This window comes from Suncus etruscus, chromosome 7 (assembly GCF_024139225.1).
Source record: "Suncus etruscus isolate mSunEtr1 chromosome 7, mSunEtr1.pri.cur, whole genome shotgun sequence".
Lineage (NCBI taxonomy): Eukaryota > Metazoa > Chordata > Mammalia > Eulipotyphla > Soricidae > Suncus > Suncus etruscus.
The window spans coordinates 110,896,873-110,916,579 of NC_064854.1; the positions used below are offsets into that span (position 1 = coordinate 110,896,873).

The 19,707-nt window shown below is 39.4% G+C and overlaps 1 protein-coding gene across 1 annotated transcript; it reads right to left on the bottom strand.

The window, feature by feature from the left end:
* Nucleotides 1–988: 988 nt before the first annotated feature.
* Nucleotides 989–16,749, bottom strand: C7H3orf49 (chromosome 7 C3orf49 homolog). The gene is made up of 5 exons (XM_049777673.1): nt 16,625–16,749; nt 10,856–11,178; nt 5,730–5,854; nt 1,617–1,730; nt 989–1,186 (listed from the first exon to the last, which is right to left on the bottom strand). The coding sequence occupies exons 1-5, from the start codon at nt 16,747–16,749 to the stop codon at nt 989–991; spliced, it is 885 nt and encodes a 294-aa protein (XP_049633630.1).
* Nucleotides 16,750–19,707: the final 2,958 nt, after the last annotated feature.

A 19,707-nucleotide genomic window follows, 5' to 3' on the forward strand; every position in this document is an offset into this window, starting at 1 on the left:
ATACCTTCTGGCAAGTCACTAAAGAAATATTTTTGCAGGATTGCTGTACCCTGATCAGCATTTGTTTTCTCTTATTAATAAGAATCATAAAGCAAAATGTTGTTTATATTGACTCAATTAAAAATAAAAATTTTAGGGGCCGGAGAGATAGCATGGAGGTAAGACATTTGCTTTGCATGCAGAAGGTTGGTGGTTCAAATCTCTGCATCCCATATGGTCCCCCAAGCCTGCCTATTTCTGAGGGTAGAGCCAGGAATAACCCCTGAGCGTTCTGGTGTGACCCCCCCCAAAAAAAAAAAAAACCAAAAATTTTTTTAGAGGTTATTTTTCTTCCCTGACCAAAGACCTTAGCTAAACTAAGGGCTGATCAGGATCACCTCAGGTATGTATGTTTATCGCTGGGGATTATAAATTTAGGATGTGTTCCCTTTACCTTCTGCACTTTCTAAGCTACTGAACCATCTTCCAAGCCCTTTATTGCTGGAGATCCCTAACAGTAGGGCTGCTGAACTGCCTCTATGCCTGCAGGTCACAGGAGTTTGAAATTCCAATCTTTGAGCCTTCATTCAGGTTCCTTAAAAAACTTTTTAAGGAAAAAAAAACTTTTTAAGAACTATTGGGCAGAATATTCTAAAAATTGCCCCCCCCATTAGTACAATAAAGTAATTTATTCTTTAGTCTAATGGTCTCTCATCTGAGCTATTTCGGCCATGCTCAAGAAATTCTTTTTTTTTTTTTTTGGGGGGGGGGGCAGTCACACCCGGCAGTGCTCATGGGTTACTCCTGGCTTTACACTCAGAAATCGCTCCTGGCAGGCTCGGGGTACCATATGGGATTCTGGGATTCGAACCACCATCCTTCTGCATGCAAGGTAAATGCCTTACCTCCATGCTATCTCTCTGGCCCCAAGAAATTTATTCTTATTTATTTGTGCCTACCCCCAAAAAGAATCCTTTTAAAGGCAACTTTCATGCATTCAGGAACAAAATCAGAAGCAGCAGCAAGTACATGGGAAGCACACATTTTTCAATTTATACTTCCTCATAGTTCTCTTGGAGATCCTCTGAAACTGTTTAGAAGACTGAAGAATTTCATCCCCTAGAAACTCACACTGTTGAAGCTCAGCATGTCTTTGGGCCAGTAACTTCATGGACTTATCAGCCACTGTTTCTATGAGGTCATCTACCTAAAACAGATAAAAAAGAAAATGAAAAACATTGTCAAAAGCTAAAGTGATGGCTATTTTACTGAAGAGTTGAGTTCAGGAATTGCTAGACATTTTGCAAGTCCCAAAGTATTTTAATTCAAGTCATAGCAAACAGAGCTTGAAAACATACATTTACCACCTAGTGGTAAAGACCATCTCATTTCTTCTTAAAAGAATCCTGTGTGCTTGCCTTCATTTTAATTGAGTTCACTTAATATTTATTAGGCACACAGCATTATCCTAGATGCCTTTAGCAATTATTTACCCACGCACAGAATACCCCCCACTAACACTATTTCTTAAAGCTGACTGTTAATTTTGTCTCACATACATGCTGTTTAGTGTCCGTACATTCAGTAAAGCATGGCTGTTTGCTTCTGAAACAGAAGTGAAAGCCTTGATCCAGTACCTGCATTTGAAGCTTTCCTACATTCAAATCTGATTTTCGGAGAATCTTTTCCATGTTACGCTTCTTTTTTTTAAGTGCTGGAAAGTGTGATCTCTTTTTTGATGAATATGGAACCTACCATAATTGCAAAAACATCCAGTTAGCAAGGATCAATGTTATTTTTGTGATGGAACATCAATAACGGTTCTCATTGGGACATGATTCTTATAAACTAAACATTTGCCATGTAACATTGGGTTGGATAGAGTACATATGCATTCTATTCTCCATGCTGCATCTATCTCCTCTTTTGTGCTCCGAGAGATCTATAGGGTGCAGAGAAATGAGATTATCTAGTTCTGAAGAAGAAGAAAAAAAAACCAGTTTTAGGGCTGGAGGAAGCAGATCATTTGCAAGCTGAGGAAGAAATTGCTTCTGTGGCTACTAAGCGCAGTGAGAGAAGGCTGCTGTGGACCAGTGCCCCCAAAAGCTCATTATCAGCTTTCCTTATTTTCATGGTAGGCATGTTTTGAAGCATTAAAAGAAAGCTCTGGGTCCTTTTCACCCCATGCCTGATGCTTTTCCTGTCATCCCTGGATTGCTAGTTACAAGAACTTATTCTAATAGTGCTGCTATTGGAAATCATTCCTAGGTCAGATGGCTCCTGGCTAATGTGCCTTTTAAGTCTGATTGGGTTTACTCTTCCTTTCCTTTGCACTTAATAATTAGCATGAGGACTGTAGTAAACTACACAAAGTAGGGTCTGTGACCACATCTACATGGGACCTCCAACCCTTTCTTTGCCTGATGAAATCAATAAATGAATCCGTAAAACCACTGTTGTGCCTACCTCCCCAGAAAGCACTCACTGAATCACCCCAAATCTACTTGAAGTTGGACTTCTATCATAAACCCAGGGAAGTTTTCCTACTGAACAGTTGCCACACTCTAATTACTAAGTGGTGTCTATGTTTGTTAAACAATTATAGTTAAGTGCCTAAAGAGCCAGGCAGGTTGTGTAAAATAGGACAGGTGAGACTACTTGCAAGTGAGAAGGAGAATGTGTCTTCTAAAAGGTAGCATATTCTGGGGCCAGAGAGATAGCACGGAGGTGTAGCGTTTGCCTTGCGTGCAGAAGGATGGTGGTTCGAATCCTGTCAGCCCATATGGTCTCCCCAAGCCTGCCAGGAGCGATTTCTTTGAGCATAGTCTGGAGGAACCCCTGAGTGCTACCTGGTGTGACCCCAAAAATCAAAAAAAAAAAAAAAAGGCATATTCTGCAGTTCCAACTGTGCTTGGGCATTATATATAGTCTTAGTGTTTCCAAAGTTTATTTTTAATTTAATTTCTTTTGGGGTTTGGGGCCATACCCTGCAGTGCTCAGGGTTTACTTCTGGCTCTATGCTCAGAAATTACTCCTGGCAGGCTCAGGAATTATATGGGATACTAGGGATTAAACTGAGCCTCGCCATGTGCCAGACAAGTGTCCCAAATGGAATACTATTTCTCAGCCCTTGAAATATTCTGTTTTTAAAATAAGCACAATTCAAATAAATTTTGGAGAAAATTCTGATAGACAATATTCTATAGTCAAAAGCCTTTAATCTTCTGATAAATGTATTATTTTTGTGGGTATTCATTCCCTAACCAGGGCTTACTCCTGGCTTTGGCTCAGGATTCACTCTGACAGAGCTAGAAGGACCTATTTGGGTTACCAGAGATTAAACCTGGGTTGCAACTTGAAAAATCAAATTCCTTACCTGCGGTAGCATCTCTCTGCCTCCTGATAAAAGAAATGTTATTACTGCTGGGGCCACACCCAGCAGTGCACAGGGTCTGTGGGCCACTCCCAGTTGTCTGGGTGGTTCAGTGCTTGTTTCTAGACTACAGTGGTCAGGGATCAGAGATTTGAGGGGCTATTAGGATTATAGCTGTGCTGGGAGGAGCATGCTGTGACATGAATTGAATTCAAGTACATAGAAGACATGCTCGTACCACATTCCCAGGCCTGATAAACTAAATTTACTAAATTAAAATTAAACTAAAATTACTAAATTTTAATATAGTGAAATGTATCTTTCCTGACTTACAAGGTATTTTATATTTGTATCCTATGAAGAGTTAATATTTATTGAAGTCATGCAGGTATTTTTATACCCTCCCAAAGTTTTAAAATCTATCAGGAATTAGCCTTTACATTTGCCACGAGAGATCAAATTTCAGCTTCTCCCATATGGGTTTCTGCTTGTTTTAGCACAAAAGATTATCCTTATCCCCTGCTTTGTACTGCCCTGTTTTTATGTCTACTCTCATTTTAAGTTTCACAAAGCATGTCCATTAAGTTACCTTCATAGACACAAAACTAGAAATTTCAAAGCACAGAACAGATATATGAACCTAACACATGAGAGGCAAGGTCCAAAATATTGGTTTCCTCTGGTATCAAAACATTTTGGAAACTATAATGATGCATGGATTTTAATTTTGTTTTTTTGGTTTGGGGGCCACACTTGTCAATGCTTAGGGCTTACTCCTGGCTCTGCACTCAAGAATCATTCTGGACAGGCTCAGGTACTATATAGGATGCCAGGGATCGAACCTAGGTCAAAGTAGTGTAAGGCAAGCATCCTACCTGCTGTACTTTGAGTACTCGAAGAACACATAGACTTTGAGTATTTAAAGCATTAGTTGTGCAACAGAGGAACTAAATTTTGGTGGGGGGAGGGAAGGTTCTGGGCCAAACCCATTGATGCTCAGAGTTTACTCCTCTTGGCTCTGCACTCAGAAATTATGCTCGGTGATACCCAGGGACCACATGGGGTACTGAAGATCCAACCAGGGTCAGTTGTGTGCAAGGCAAGCACCCTACCCACTGTAGTATCTTTCTGGCTTAGAGAAGCTAACTTGTAATCACCTCAAATAGTCACATGTGACTATTGACTACCATGTAGACCAGTGGTCCTCAAACTATCGCCCGCGGGCCACATATTGTATTTGTATCTGTTTTGTTTCTTCATTGCAAAATAAGATATATGCAGTGTGCATAAGAACTCATTCATAAGTTTTGTTTTTACTAGAGTCAGACCCTCCAATGGTCTGAGGGACAGTGAACTGGCCCCCTGTTTAAAAAGTTTGAGGACCCCTGATGTAGACAATACGTTAGCAACTAGTTAAGTCAGTAAGAATATTTCTAGAGTCAGGAAGCCTAGCTCTGTCACTTGTCTGGACAAATTACCTAATCTCTCAATGCCATCCCTGAAATAATGATAGCAGTAAGAATTAACTGAGTTGAGATTTATAAAGCACATAGAGGGCCTACAACATAATCAGCTTTAGATAAATACTGTTATATTTAATAATAATAGCTTAGGGCTTTTTCGAAATAAAATCTGGACAATATAGCCTCGTATAACTACAGATCAGTGCAAGCTCTGATTTATACAGTTCTACATCATCTAGTTGTACTTCCAGATGACATAGATGATTATAAATATAAATTTATAGTATTATACTATATAAATAGTATATTAAATGGTATATAAAATGTTAATTAAGATAAAATAAAATTAATTTCTTGGCCACATTGGCCATATTTCAGTCTCAAAGCAATTCAGAACTACTGTATCAAGCGATATATGTTTGCATACTCTGAGAGTTCTATGGGGCTGTCTAATGAATTCTCCATAAAACATACATGACGGGCGAGAAGCTACTATATACCAACTTGACCTTTGAACAATGGACAGTCTTTCTAATGCTTGCAACACTGCTGCCCAGATTATAATTGTAAATAACAGTAGTTAGAAGTAATTGGGTAGATTACTGACTAGATAAGTTCAAATGTAATAACAAAAATCTTGAGTTCAGATATAGAGAAATCAGACCTTAGAAGTAATTGGGTAGATTACTGACTAGATTAGTTCAAATGTAGTAACAAAAATCTTGACTTCAGATATAGAGAAATCAGACCTGTAAACCCTACCTTCTGTGCCCTAACCTCTCAGCAGAGACACAAACAGCAAATTTAATGGTCTTATTAAGAGGGCCTTGTAGAAGTGAAAGTGTTTTTGACAACATGTCCAAACACTGACTTTTTGTGTACATTTTTGTGAGCGAGTTTGTTTAGCCTCATACCTTTTGCAGTCCTGAAGGCAGAGATGTCACAGACAGTCGCTTGGTGGTTCTCCTGGCTCGGAGAAGTGTATTTTCTTGGGTTATCTCCTCTGTCTCTGCTTCCACAACATCAAGTTGTATAGTCGCTTAGAAAGGAGTAAAGTGGGGAGAACGTGATGATGAGCATGATGATAGAAACATTTTTCTAGTAGAAAGCATTAAAAAAAACTGCATCTCATGCTCCCTCAGTAGCTAAATCCCTAGGATTTAGAAATGTAAGATGGGGTTGGGCTGAAACTATTGTATAGTGGGGAAGCCATTTGCCTTGCACATGACCACCTCAGGTGCTACCCCCAGCATCCCATATGTTCCTCTAAGCACTGTGAGGAGTTATTCCTGAGTTAAGACTCAGGAGTAACTCCTATGCATCGCCAGTTGTGCCCCCTCTGCTTAAAAAAGACATACAAGATGGTTTTACTTCCTCAAACCACACTATATATTCTTGTGAGTCCGACCTCCAAAATTGGGGCCAGTCTTGACAAGGTAGTCACTTTCTGTTTTTGGTACTTCATTTCTCGCCCTCCATTGCTTCTCCTTTTATCTGCTGGACAATCTGGAAAAGTGTATCTAATGTCTAAGATGGTCCTTAAACCATTTTTTGATGGAAACCAAGTTTACTCTCAAGTCATACAACTCCTGGGTTATTCATTCATAAACCATCTTCCATTTTTTTTTTCTCAAGATATTCTCAACCTGTGTGGACCTGGACTCACTACTTTTCTTTTTCCAATTCAGTTCTTAATGCAATCAAAATATCTGTAAAAGAAACTTGAAAATGCTATAATAAATAAGAAAAAAATCAGTATCATAAACAGAAGCTAAAATCAATACAAGAGAAAACAAAACCATGTTGTTGATAACCTCAAGTGCTCAGCTCTCTTTTTAAATAAAAACAAGAGAGGAGGTGGGATTGGGGGAGAAAAGGAGACTTTCTTTGACTCATTCATAAGGATTGAAAGGCTTTGGGGTAATGGTGTATTCAATTCTTGTTTCATCATTTCCACACTGGGTATAAAAATCTTGTGTTGCTGGTCTGAGAGGAACTTTTCTAGGAATAACACTCCTCAGTGAAGTAGGACAGGGGTGCAGAGGGCCTTCTTCTGTGATGTAGCTGCTCAATCCAAGGACTCTTTCTTCTCTACCACTCTCCACTGTTCAGCTTTATGCAAATTTTATAACTTCTCACCTCCAAGCTAATATCATTTTTTGCCTGAATAATGTAGAAACCTATTTAGTTTATTGACTAACATGCCTCTCTTCTCCTCTCACCTTTTTTTTTGGGGGGGGCACTTCTATTTTGTTTTGCTGTGTGTGTAGGTTGTGTTTTTTTTTTTTTTTAGGGCAAACCTGGGTATGCTCTGGACTTACACCTGGGTATGAGCTCAGGGATCATTCCTAGCAGAACTCAGGGAATTTTATGGGGGTGCTGGGGATTGACTTTGGGTCAGGAAAATACCCTGAAACTCTTAAAATTGCAAGTCAGATGAGATGTGACACAGGGGTATGGATGGGACTTCATGGACATGTTTATGAGATGAGCTCTGGTAATTGTACACCAAGATCATAAATGTCAACACCATTGTTGCCACATTCATACTTTAAGTATAATATTTTTTTTTAATGAAGGAAGGTGCTTGAAAAACGTTGTTAGTCAGAGCTGGAGCAATAAAGCAGCAGAAAGGGCATTTGACTTGTATAAGGCTGATCGAGATTAGATCCCTGGCATTCCATATGGTCCCATTGAGCCTTGCCAGGAGTGATTCCTGAGTGCAGAGGCAGAAGTAAGTCCTGAATACTGCTGGGTGTACAAGAACAAACAAAAGTTGCTACTCAGATTGCATAAACCCTCAGTTTGAGTATTCAATAGTTTTTTATTATAAAAGAAAGTTAAAAATGTTTTTTTCTTTAATAATAATGATTGGGTCAGAAACATAGCATGGAGGTAGGGAGTTTGCTTTGCATGCAGAAGGACGGTGGTTCGAATCCTGGCATCCCATATGGCCCCCGAACCTGCCAGGAGTGATTTCTGAGTGTAGTAGAGCCAGGAGTAACCCCTGAGCACTGCCAGGCATGACCCCCCAAAAAAAAATTATTGGAGACTGACATCAACTAACTACTTAGCAATACTTGTTTTAAAGTGTCAAATGGATTAAGAAGGATAAGGAGTGCCTATGCTTGGACCACAGCTGAAACAGAATCATGCTGTTTGAGCTGTAGTCTGAGGGATGGGAACAGCTGCTGGAAAAATACTACATAGCATAGAAATTTGCAGTTCTAACCAAAATGAAAAAAAAAAAAAAAACCACCACAGATTAGGAAGAATTTAGTTCTGTATCTTGCTGCAATATTCAAGGCTAGACTGATGAGCTGTCCTTTCAGTTATTTTCACAGAAATAGGTCAAGCCATGCCAGGTAATTCTTAAGTTAGTGACTGCTTCCCACCTGCAAAACAGAGTTTTTGTTAGAAAGGACAAATCTGGAAGCTATCAGTTTTAGTAGTTTTTTTCCCTTCTGAAAAACAACTCCCAACAGCTTTGCAGCCCTATCATCCTGTGAAATAGGTGATTATGCATGTGTTCCTTATCTATACATGAGAACTGCACATGTATGTTTTTAGTATTGTGTTGTCAAAGGCCATTAAAGTGGATATTAAGGGCAGTGAAGTCATTATCTATCCAGGGGTCCTCAAACTTTTTAAACAGGGGGCCAGTTCACTGTCCCTCAGATCATTGGAGGGTCTGACTATAGTAAAAACAAAACTTATGAACAAATTCTTATGCACTCTGCATATATCTTATTTTGCAATGAAGAAACAAAACAGATACAAATACAATATGTGGCCCACGGGCCATAGTTTGAGGACCACTGAATGCTACTGTAATGGTGATTACATAATATGAGAGGCTGTAGTTTTCAAACCTATAGACCTATAGGCAAAGAGAAAATCTGGGTGAAAACGATAAAGTTTATTTTATTTTTATTTTGGGTTTTGGGGCTACAACCAATGGTGTTCAGGGTTTGCTCCAGGCTCTACTCTCAGGGATCACTCCTGGAAGGCTTAAAAACCATAGGGAGTGCCAGGAATTGAACCTGGACTGTTGATGGACTACTAAGTGTAATACAAGCACACTACCTGCTGTAGTAACACTCCAGCCCCTAAACTATGGACTTTTAACAAGTAACAAGTATAATAATATAATAACATGTAATATTATACAGTATATCATAATATACTATATACCATATTACAATATATGATTATATTTTACTTATATATAATTAATTACATATAATTATATATAATAGCATAATAATAACAATAGTTGATCAACAATTATAATATGCTACATTAAGAAAGACCTTGGAGATATTGTGGATCAACTAGACAATGTGAGTCTCTTGAGTTCTTGGTTTCCCACTGCTTAAAGTTTCGTTATACCTCACTGCAGTCTATTAAGTGGCAATAGCATTGTATCCCCAGAAGCAATGCAAGTACTTAGCTCAATGTGGGCACAAGTCACTGGGAAAATGGCACCAATAGATCTGGATGGCACTTGGTAGCCAAGAATTTCCATTTGTTAGAAAATAAAATTTAAAAAGCAATTACCCTGTTCATGATACTAAAACAAAACAAAGTTAAAGGAAAAATATCTACTGAAGAATCTCAATAAGGGAATGTAGAGTCGAGTAAGGATATGAATTCTATGGATTTTCTGTTCAATTTTCCCAGCAAACTTAAAAGTACTCTGAAAACTAAGGCTTGTTAATTGTGTGGTGAGTGTGGTGGTGTTGGCCCACACCCAGTAGCAGCGCGCAGGGGTTACTCCCAGTTCTGTGCACAGAAATTACTTCTGTCAGGCTCGAAGGATCATATGGAATGCCAGGATTCAAACCTGGGTCAGCTACGTGCAAAGCAGAGGCCCCACCCGCTGTGCTTTGGCTCCAGCCCTGAAGCCTGTTAATTTTTAAAAGCTACAGGGCCTGGAGCAATAGTACAGTGGGTGGGGCGCTTGCTTTGAATGCAGCAAACTTAAGTCCTAAGCAGCATCCCCTATTGTCCCTTGAGCACCATCAAGAGTGCAGAGCCAGGAGTAACCCCTGAGGAGATATAGCTCAAAAAAACAAACAAACTAGAAGTAAAATAGCAGAGAAAAATAATACAAACATTTGTAATAGTATTAATCATAACTTAAAGGACCCTCCTTAAATATAGCACAGACATTTTAAATTAATAAGTCAAATTTACCACTAATAAACATTTGGGAGGGGAAGGAGAGGCATGGGGGTTTTGAGCTCCTGCAGAGCTCAGGATCTATTACTGACTCTGGACAGAGGTGTCCCTATCATTGCTCAGTGGATCATTTGCACTTTTGGTGTCAAAACAGGAATTGGCCACGTATACATGCCAATGTCTGCATAATAATTACATTTTTGGGGGAGGAGGGTCACACTCGGCAGCGCTCAGGGGTTACTCCTAGCTCTATGCTCAGAAATCGCTTTTGGCAGGCTCAGGGAACCATATGGGGTGCTGGGATTCGAACCACCGTCCTTCTGCATCTAAGGCAAATGCCTTACCGCTGTGCTCTCTCTCCAGCCCCATAATAATTAAATTAAAAGGGGCTTGAGATTGATGGCACTGGATTGGACCGAATATTTCAAAGACAATTCAGAACTTTTCAAAATAGATATACCTATAAATCACCTAGGGGGCCTTGCTGGGTTGTTTTGGGGGGATTAGTTTTTTGGGCCACACCTGGAGGTGCTCAGAGGTTACTCCTGGCTCTGCTCTAAGAAATCGCTCCTGCCTTGGGAGACCATGGGATGCAGAGGATTAAACCCACGTCAGTCCTGGGTCAGCCATGTACAAGGCAAACACCCTACTGCTATGCTACTACTCCAGCCCCTGGAGGGAGGGGGCTTTCTGGAATGTGGATTCTGTCTCACTAGATCTGATGAGACCTGGGGAATCTGCATTTCAGACAAGCTCCCAGTAAATCCTGCATTCTGGACAGAAAGGTTATTTGTTTTAAAACAAGCTCACTTTTCCTCTTAAATTCAGACCTTCAACATAAATTTACCTTGATTACCATTCTCTGAGTGCTTTCTTATTTTGGTTTTGTTAAATAATTTAGGAGATGGAAGCTCTTTGACAATTCTGGGAAAAAGGCTCTGTGAATTTGACAAGATGGTCTTTTTATGGTCTTCGGAGCTCTTTCCATGGACACTTGCAGGTCTGCTTCGATTCTTGCAGGAGAGCATCTTCCTCAATACAGTCTTCACTTTTCTCGTCAAGCTTTTCTTCTCATTTTGCTGACTTTCATGGAATCCTTTGTTGCTCTCATTAGATGATTCATCATTGGGAAATAATACATCTTGAGTTGCCAAATTTGTAGATACAGCTCTATGCCACCTAAACAAAAACATATGTTAGGAAAATGAAAAGTTAGCAAAGAATAATTTTAAACAAGTGGGGAATATTGAGTATTTTGTCACTAAATTGTAGTGAATTCATGGTGGTCAATGTTTTATTTATCTTTATGGCGCCATTATAGGTTATATTGTCTTATTTATTTATTTATTTTGTTTTTTTTTTGTGTCACAGCCAGCAGCACTCAGGGGTTACTCCTGGCTCTATGCTCAGAAATTGCTCCTGGCAGGCTCAGGGAACCATATGGGATGCCGGGATTTGAACCACCGACTTTCTGCATGCAAGGCAAACACCTTACCTCCATGTTATCTCTCTGGCCCCTATATTGTCTTTTTTATAAACTTTATTGATTGATTGATTGATTAGTTTTGGGGCCACATCCAGCAGCGTTCAGGGGCCACTCCTGGCTCTGTTTTCAGAAATCACCCCAGGCCAGAGAAATACCACTGTGGTAGGGCCTTTACCTTGCATGTGTGTGACCCAGGACGAACCTTGGTTTGATCCCTGGCATCCCATTCGGTCCCCCAAGCCAGGAGCAATTTCTGAGTGCCTAGTCAGGAGTAACCCCTGAGCATTAATGGGTGTGGCCCAAAACCAAAAACAAAACAAAAAATAACAAATCATCCCCTGGCAGGCTAGGGACCATATGGGATGCCAGGAATCAAACCAGGTTTCTCCTAGGTAGGCCACATGCAAGGCAAATGCCCTACCACTGTGCTACCTCTCAGGTCCCATTATATTGTCTTTATTTTACTAATAACTAAACAGATCTAGAAAAGTCAAAATAATTGACCAAAAGTAGAATGCAAATTTTAGTCTAGGCATGAGTCTATTAAAAAAGTAGCTTATATTGTCAAATTAGCCATTCTCTCCATTTTTCAGGTAGATTTAGGTACATTTTTTTTTTTTTTTGGTTTTTGAGTCACACCTGGCAACACTCAGGGATTACTCCTGGCTCTATATTCAGAAACTGCTCCTGGCAGGCTCAGGGGACCATATGGGATCTCAGGATTCTAACCACCATCCTGCATGCAAGGCTAACATCTTACCTCCATGCTATCTCTCCAGCCCAAGATTCAGGCAATTTTTGCTGGATTTGTTAGTCTCAAAGTTACAGTAATGAGAGCTCTCATTACAGTAATGAATGAAAATCTACTAGGGTAGTTGGTACAGAATGTTCTTTTTGGGAGGTAAGGGATTAACCATACTTTATAGAGCTCATGGTTCTGTACTCAAAGCACTTGTGGCAGTGCTTTGGGGAGGTGAGGGACATATATTGTGTCAGAAGTCAAACTGGGGAACTGGAGAGATAGCATGAAGGTAAGACATTTGCTTTGCATGCAAAAGGACGGTGGTTCAAATCCTGGCATCCCATATGATCCTCTGAGCCTGCCAGGAGCTATTTCTGAGCGTAGAGCCAGGAGTAACCCCTGATCCCTGCCAGGTGTAACCCAAAAACCAAAAATAGAAAAGTCAAACTGGATACTGCCAAAATCAAGGCAAAAATCCCATCTTATCAGCACAGGAATATTTTCATAAAGGTTTCATAACACCATATTTTTATTGAATATTTTAGACCAAACAACCAGAAGCATTATTTCCAAAGTTACCACTTGTATTATTTTTAGTATTAGAAAGATTATGTTTCTTTTTTTTTTTTTTTTTTTGGGCCACACCCGTTTGACGCTCAGGGGTTACTCCTGGCTATGCGCTCAGAAATCGCCCCTGGCTTGGGGGGACCATATGGGACACCGGGGGATCGAACCGAGGTCCTTCCTTGGCTAGCGCTTGCAAGGCAGACACCTTACCTCCAGCGCCACCTACCCGGCCCCTGTTTCTTAAAAATCCTTCTATGAACTGATAATTCTAAGTTCTTTTATGTGTAAAATTTTTAACTTTTAAACCGTCATTTCTATTTTACAAGTAAGGAAATAAAATCTTGGAAAGAGCAAATTATTTATGACTAGATGATCTAATCACAATGTTAATCTCTATAATAGAGTGAACATAACCTATGTCAACATTCCTCAGCCACAGGCTTTATAATCTGCAAGATAGCTCAAGAAGGCCACAGATGAAAAGTCTATAAGCAGGTCTCACTATATGAAAATAAAAGGCAACGGATAGGACAGGGAACCTTAGGAAGGAAACAATGTTGAAATGGAAGCCATGATTGGAAAAAGGCGAAAAGCACTGATATATACATACATACATACATACATACATATATATATATATATATATATATATATATATATATATATATATATATACTATGTAAGCACTGTTTACATAGTATTTTCTTTATTTGGGTTGTGTCTAGATTTGACTATGGTGAATAGTGCCATACAATGAATATAGGAGTGCAAGTGTTTTTTCTCTTTTTTTTCTGCCTTCCTTTAAAAAAAAAATGTTTATTTGTTTGGGGGCTACACCCAGAAGTTTCATGGATGTCTCCTGGCTCAGAATCAAATCCAATTCGCTGTTGCAAGGCAGGTGCCCTTCCTGCTGTACTTTCTCTCTGGCCTGGCAAATAGCTTTTCTTAATTGAGTTTGGGCAACTTGGGATAGATGCCAAGAAGTAGAATTTCTGGAGATCACTTCCTAGTTTTCACGGAAGTGTCTGTATTGTTTTCAAAATAGACTGAATCAGTGTACATCCGCACCAGCAATGAATGAGGATCTCTTTTTTCCACATCAAGACAACACTGGTTGTTTTTGTTCTTTATGACATGTGTACCCGTCCCACTCATGTGAGATGATATCTTTGTTGTTTTGATCTACACTTCCTTGATGATAAGTGATGTCAAGTATTTTTCCCACATATCTTTGGGCCATCTGTATGTCTTCTATGAGGAAGTTTCTGTTCTCACTTTTTTATTGTGGGGTTGATGTTTTTTTATTTAAAGCTCTAAAATATATATATATATATATATATATATATATATATTCATCTTTTACCAGATGAATGGTGGATAAATTCTCTCTCCCAGCCTGTGAGGTGTCTTTCCTTATTCTGTTCATCATTTCTTTTATGTACAACAGCCACCACAACCAACTAGAGTTCTTCCCTGAAGAACAATGATGATTTAATATTGCAAGTCAATCAATCAGATTGATTGACATCAGATCAATAAATGGAAAAAAATAAAAACCATAGGATAATATCCATAGATGTAGAAAAAACATTTGACAAGATCCAATACCCATTCAAGATAAAAACTCTCAATAAGGGGCTAGAGTGGTGGCACAGCAGTATGGCGTTTGTCTTGCATGCAGCTGATGTAGCACAAACCGAGGTTTAATCCCTCAGCATCCCATATGGTCTCCCAAGCCAGGAGTGATTTCTGAGTGCATAGCCAGGAGTAACCCCTGAGCATCACCAGGTGTGACCTCAAAACAAAAACAAAACAAAACAAAACATAAAAAAACTTTCAGTAAAATGGGTGTTGCAGAAACATTCCTCCATATAGTTAAAATTATTCACCTGAAGCCCACAGCAAACATCATTACTGAATAGTGAAAAAATGAAATGAAAGCCTTGCATCTGACTGGCAACACTCAGGGTTTACTCCTGGATCTACACTCAGAAATTGCTCCTTGGCAGGCTCAGGGGACCATATGGGGTGCTAGGATTCGAACCACCGTCCTTCTGCATGCAAGGCAAATGTCCTACCTCTATGTTATATCTCCGGCCCCATGACTACTATTCTTCATAGTACCAAGAGTGCTGGCCACAACCAGTATTTTGCCCCAGAGATTATGAATATAACCTCTGTAATTACTGTTCTTAAAAAGTAATAGCAGCAAAAAACAAACAACAAACAAAAACAATCAACAACAAAAACTTTTCATCCTGTTTTTTAAAATACTGTTCATAAGTTACTTGGTTAAATTGCTTTCCCTTCACCTCAATTTCATATTGGCATCAGAAATCTCTATAAAATTTAATTTTCCTCATGGAAACTTAGAAGTGTGGTCTTTGATGCCTCAGGCCTCATGAAAACACTTGACTTTAGTGTCAAGTTGAAGTAAATGCTTATGAATATGGTGAGAAAGAAGCTCAAAGAAAATTGAGGATAAATCACCACGCTGCACTTCAAAATTTAAATATATATTTGGTGTATTTCATTCATATATATATATATATATATATATATATATATATATATTTTTTTTTTTTTTGGCCACACCCGGCGATGCTCAGGGGTTTCTCCTGACTATCTGCTCAGAAATAGCCCCTGGCAGGCATGGGACTCCGGGATTCAAACCAACCACCTTAGGTCCTGGATCGGCTGCTTCAAGGCAAACACCGCTTTGCTATCTTTCTGGCCCCTCATATTTCTATATATCATGTCACTGACCAAAAAATCAGGTATGGGGCTGGAGAGATAGCCTGGAGGTAAGGCGTTTGCCTTTCATGCAGAAGGTCATTGGTTCAAATCCCTGCACCCCATATGATCCCCCGAGCCTGCCAGGAGCAATTTCTGAGCATAAAGCCAGGAGTAACCCCTGAGTGCTGCCCGGTGTGACCCAAAAACCAAAAAAAAAAAAGAAAGAATCAGGTATGGTAGTTTTAACATTACATGAAAAAATCTGCACAAAGGTGAATTATGATTTTAATATATTTTAATAGCCAGTATTACTGCCAAAAGGAAAACTGTAGACTTACCTGACATAATATACTTACACGAAAGAATGTATGACTGAATTTTCAAAAATGGGATGAAAAATTAAATATTGAGACTAAAAGACTAAATTAATATCACTATTTCAGTAGCATACCACATTAAAATAAAAGTTTAAAAAATGTTGGAAAGGAGCCAGAGTGATAGCATAGGGGTAGGTCATTTGCCTTGCAACCCTGGATAGACTCTGGTTCCATTTTGGCATCCTATATATTCCCCTGAGCCTGCCAGGAGCGACTTCTGAACACAGAGCCAACCAGAGTAACCTCTGAGTCTCACTGGGTGTTACTCAAAACAAAACAAAACAAGATAAAAACCCAAAAAACAAAACAAAACAAAACGTTGGGAAGAAGAGATTTTCCCCTATACAATTACATTTTCTTCTGATCTGGGTGGGTGAGAAGTAAACGGGCGATCACTGATGGTGGGAAGGGGACACTAGGGAAGAGTTATGCTGCAACATTATATTCCTAAAACCCAGTCATGAGTAACTTTGCAATTCATGATGGATTAATAAAAATAAATTAAAAACCATACATACACATTCGTCCGATCATCACATGAGCCTTTATTGGAGCACTAGGCTTCCTGACCCAATGTATAAATACAACATCCCTGTCCTAGCCCATAGAACTTGCATTTCTAAATGCACAATGAATATTCATCACAAAGAATATTGTTTACTGCAAACCTCAAGGATTCTTATTCAACGTAGAATAAAACAAAGTCCAGGTACCTACCTTTCAATCCCCTTCCTTTTAAATGAGCCATTTTTCTTTCTGGGTTGCTGGAATCTTCTGTACTGGCCAACTTTTCTATAAGTAACCTTAAAAGTTTCTGGTAGACAGAACTGAGGATAATCCATTTTTGTCTATTTGTAATATCAGTTTCGGAATGGACGAATAGGTGGACTTGTTTTAGCTCTTAAAAGCACAAACCTCTCTGTTCAGGAGAAAACCAGAGAAAAGATTTGGGATCTCATCTTTATTTCTTTCCAGGTGTTAGAGACATCATGTGTGGGTCTGACCCTGTTTACCTTTTTACTTAAGCTGCCAATGATGCATTTGATTCGATGGTGGGAAATTCCATGGTGCCATGTGAAACAAGTTTGGAGGGTACCAGGCTTGCTTGCCTAACCACTGCCATCTGGGATGATAGGAAAATAATCGCACAACAATTGATCATCACATTTAGATGTGAAGTTTTGAGTTTCAAAAAAGAAAAAATAATTATAGCAATATCAAGTTTTATTAGCTATCTCTAGCAGAGTTAGTAAAGTCTCTCTGCCCTGTTGCCATTCACACACACAAAAATATCGATTGTTAGTTGGAAATATCAAAGTATTCCCTGTGGATATTCTATTATAGATTGAAATTTTGTACAGGTGTTTCAAACGCTAGGGGTGCCAATGTTGAATACCTGATTTGCCAATTTTAACATTTCCCCTTTTTTATTTCAACAACAAATTTTGCTTGAGTTGAAACTTCTCGCCACAAGATGGCAGCAAACACTAGGATTTACTTCTTTCATGCTCATTGGTAGGTTTTCAACGTGTAGTAACTGACAAGAAAGAAGCTGTTTGCTTTTGTTTTGTTTTGTTTTGTTTTGTTGGTAAGGGTGCATATCTTACGTTGTTGAGAGATCACTCCTGGCTCTTCGATCAGAGATTAGGGGTCATTCACAAATGGCAGAATCAAGACTGATAAAGTAGGATTAAGTGCCTTTAGAGAGTCTTGAAGGGAGAGAAAGAAGAAATGTATTCAAGAGAGAATACGTGTTTCTCCAGAGTAAAACAAACAAACAAAAATCAGACAAAACTGAAAGGAAAGAAACACTAAAAAAGGAAGAGAGGTCTGGGCTTGAAGAGCAACAAGTCCCAAATGGCCTGTTAGAGGAAGGAGAAGTTTTATAGAATTCTTTCAAATGCTCTCCCTCAAATTCTTTGCATACACAGGAGTTAATCTGGGCATTGTCACAGGAAAATCCTAGCACTGATGATAGTCTTTTTATGATCTCATAGATTTTTTTAGTACTTTTTCTTGAGGATGTAAATCCTCCTTTGGGTGGGGCTTCTGATTTCTGCCTGCAGGTGGTGCAGGCAGGTTTCTTCTTTCTGAAAAGCTCTGAATTTGCTTGTCTTGTCAAAGGGATGTACCTATGCAGTGTAGCTTTACTCAGACCCAGAAACCTGAGGCCTCCCTCAGAAGAGGTGATTGTGAATGTTTGAGACTATAAAGGAAGCATCAACAGGTCTGGATTATCAACTGTGCAAGGCTTTCCTATGACAACATCCAGATAAAAAATTTTTTTTTCTTTTTGGGCCACACCCGTGAAGCTCAGGGATTACTCCTGGCTTGGGAGATCATATGGGACACATGAGGATCGAACCATAGTCCATCTTAGGTTAGTGAGTACAAGGAAAAAGCCCTACTGCTTGCGCCACCACTTAGCGCCCCCCCCCCAGATTAATTTTTATGTATGCAAAACTCAAGGAAAAAAAGAAAACATTTGGAAGAACTGTAGAAAGCTCATCCCAGAAGTCATTCAGAGCTTGCTCTGCAAATTGCTTTTCCTTCAGCAAGTATTCAGCTTGCTTGTCTTAGTTTCTGTGCTCGCATATTTTGACTCTAGAGAAGCCTTTGTTCTCTTTCAAATATGTTCTTCTCTCCTTTCTCTCAATAAAATAAATCTCAATAAAAATGATGTTGCTTGTGGCTGAAGCAATAAGTAGCACATCGAGCCAGGTGTTTGCCTTGTACACAGTAGGCCCAGGTTTGGCCTCTGGCAACCCATGTGATTCCCTGAGCATCTGTCACTTCAGGAGTACAGAGCCAGAGGTAACTCTTGAGCACTACTAGGTGTAGCCCCCAAAACAAACAAACAAGAGCATATCCCAACTATCCTGCTTCATCATTTTGCCTCCTCCAGAAATTCTTTTCTGTGAGGAAAAGGCCAAAACCCCACAATGCCTAAACCAAGGTTAGGATTGACCTAGTCTAGGCCAGGCATTTTTCTAAGTACTGGTGGCCCATGGTGCAGAGTAGAGAGGTAGATGCACTCTTTCCTCAAGTCATCCTCCCTTGCTCCCCACTTTACTGAGCTACTGGCAACAACATTCATGTGGGGGAGACAGACATCAAATATGTTAACAAATAGATGAAAAATTTCAGGCACTGATAAAGAATATTATATAAAAACAAAAAGACTGTGTGATAGCATAGTGGTGTGGCATTTGACTTGCATGCAGCTGACCTACGACAGATGCGGGTTCGATCCCTGGCATCTCCTATGGTCCCCAGAGCCAGCTAGGAGTGATTTTTGAGCAAAGAGCCAGTAGTAAACCCTGAGCACAGCTGGGTGTAGCCCAAAAAGCAAAAAAAAAAAAAAAAATACCAAAACAAACAAACAATCAAAAAAAAAAACCCAAGGGGAGGGTGGAGATTAAATTACTGTGATGATAGTGGAAGAAGATGTTGTACATGCTTGAGGCTAAAAGTTTAATTCTTGGCACTACATAGCTGGGACCAAACATGATTGTGAGTGGTCCTCATGGCATCTGAGCACTAATTAGGAATGCCCCAGCCTCCCTGTCCTGCTCCCTGCCAAAAGAAACTTAGAAAGATTGGTGAAAGTTATTATCTCCATAGTGAGATCATGAAAGAACCTGGAAGAATAACTAAACAGCTTAGAGCTGGACTTCTTCATGTTGCCTTTTTTTTCTTTCACCAAACCCATTTTCCCTGAGAAATTCAACATGGGAAAACACTGCTAGAAAAACACTGCTTGGATTCATTTCACAGTTGATTTTAATTAATTTTGTTCT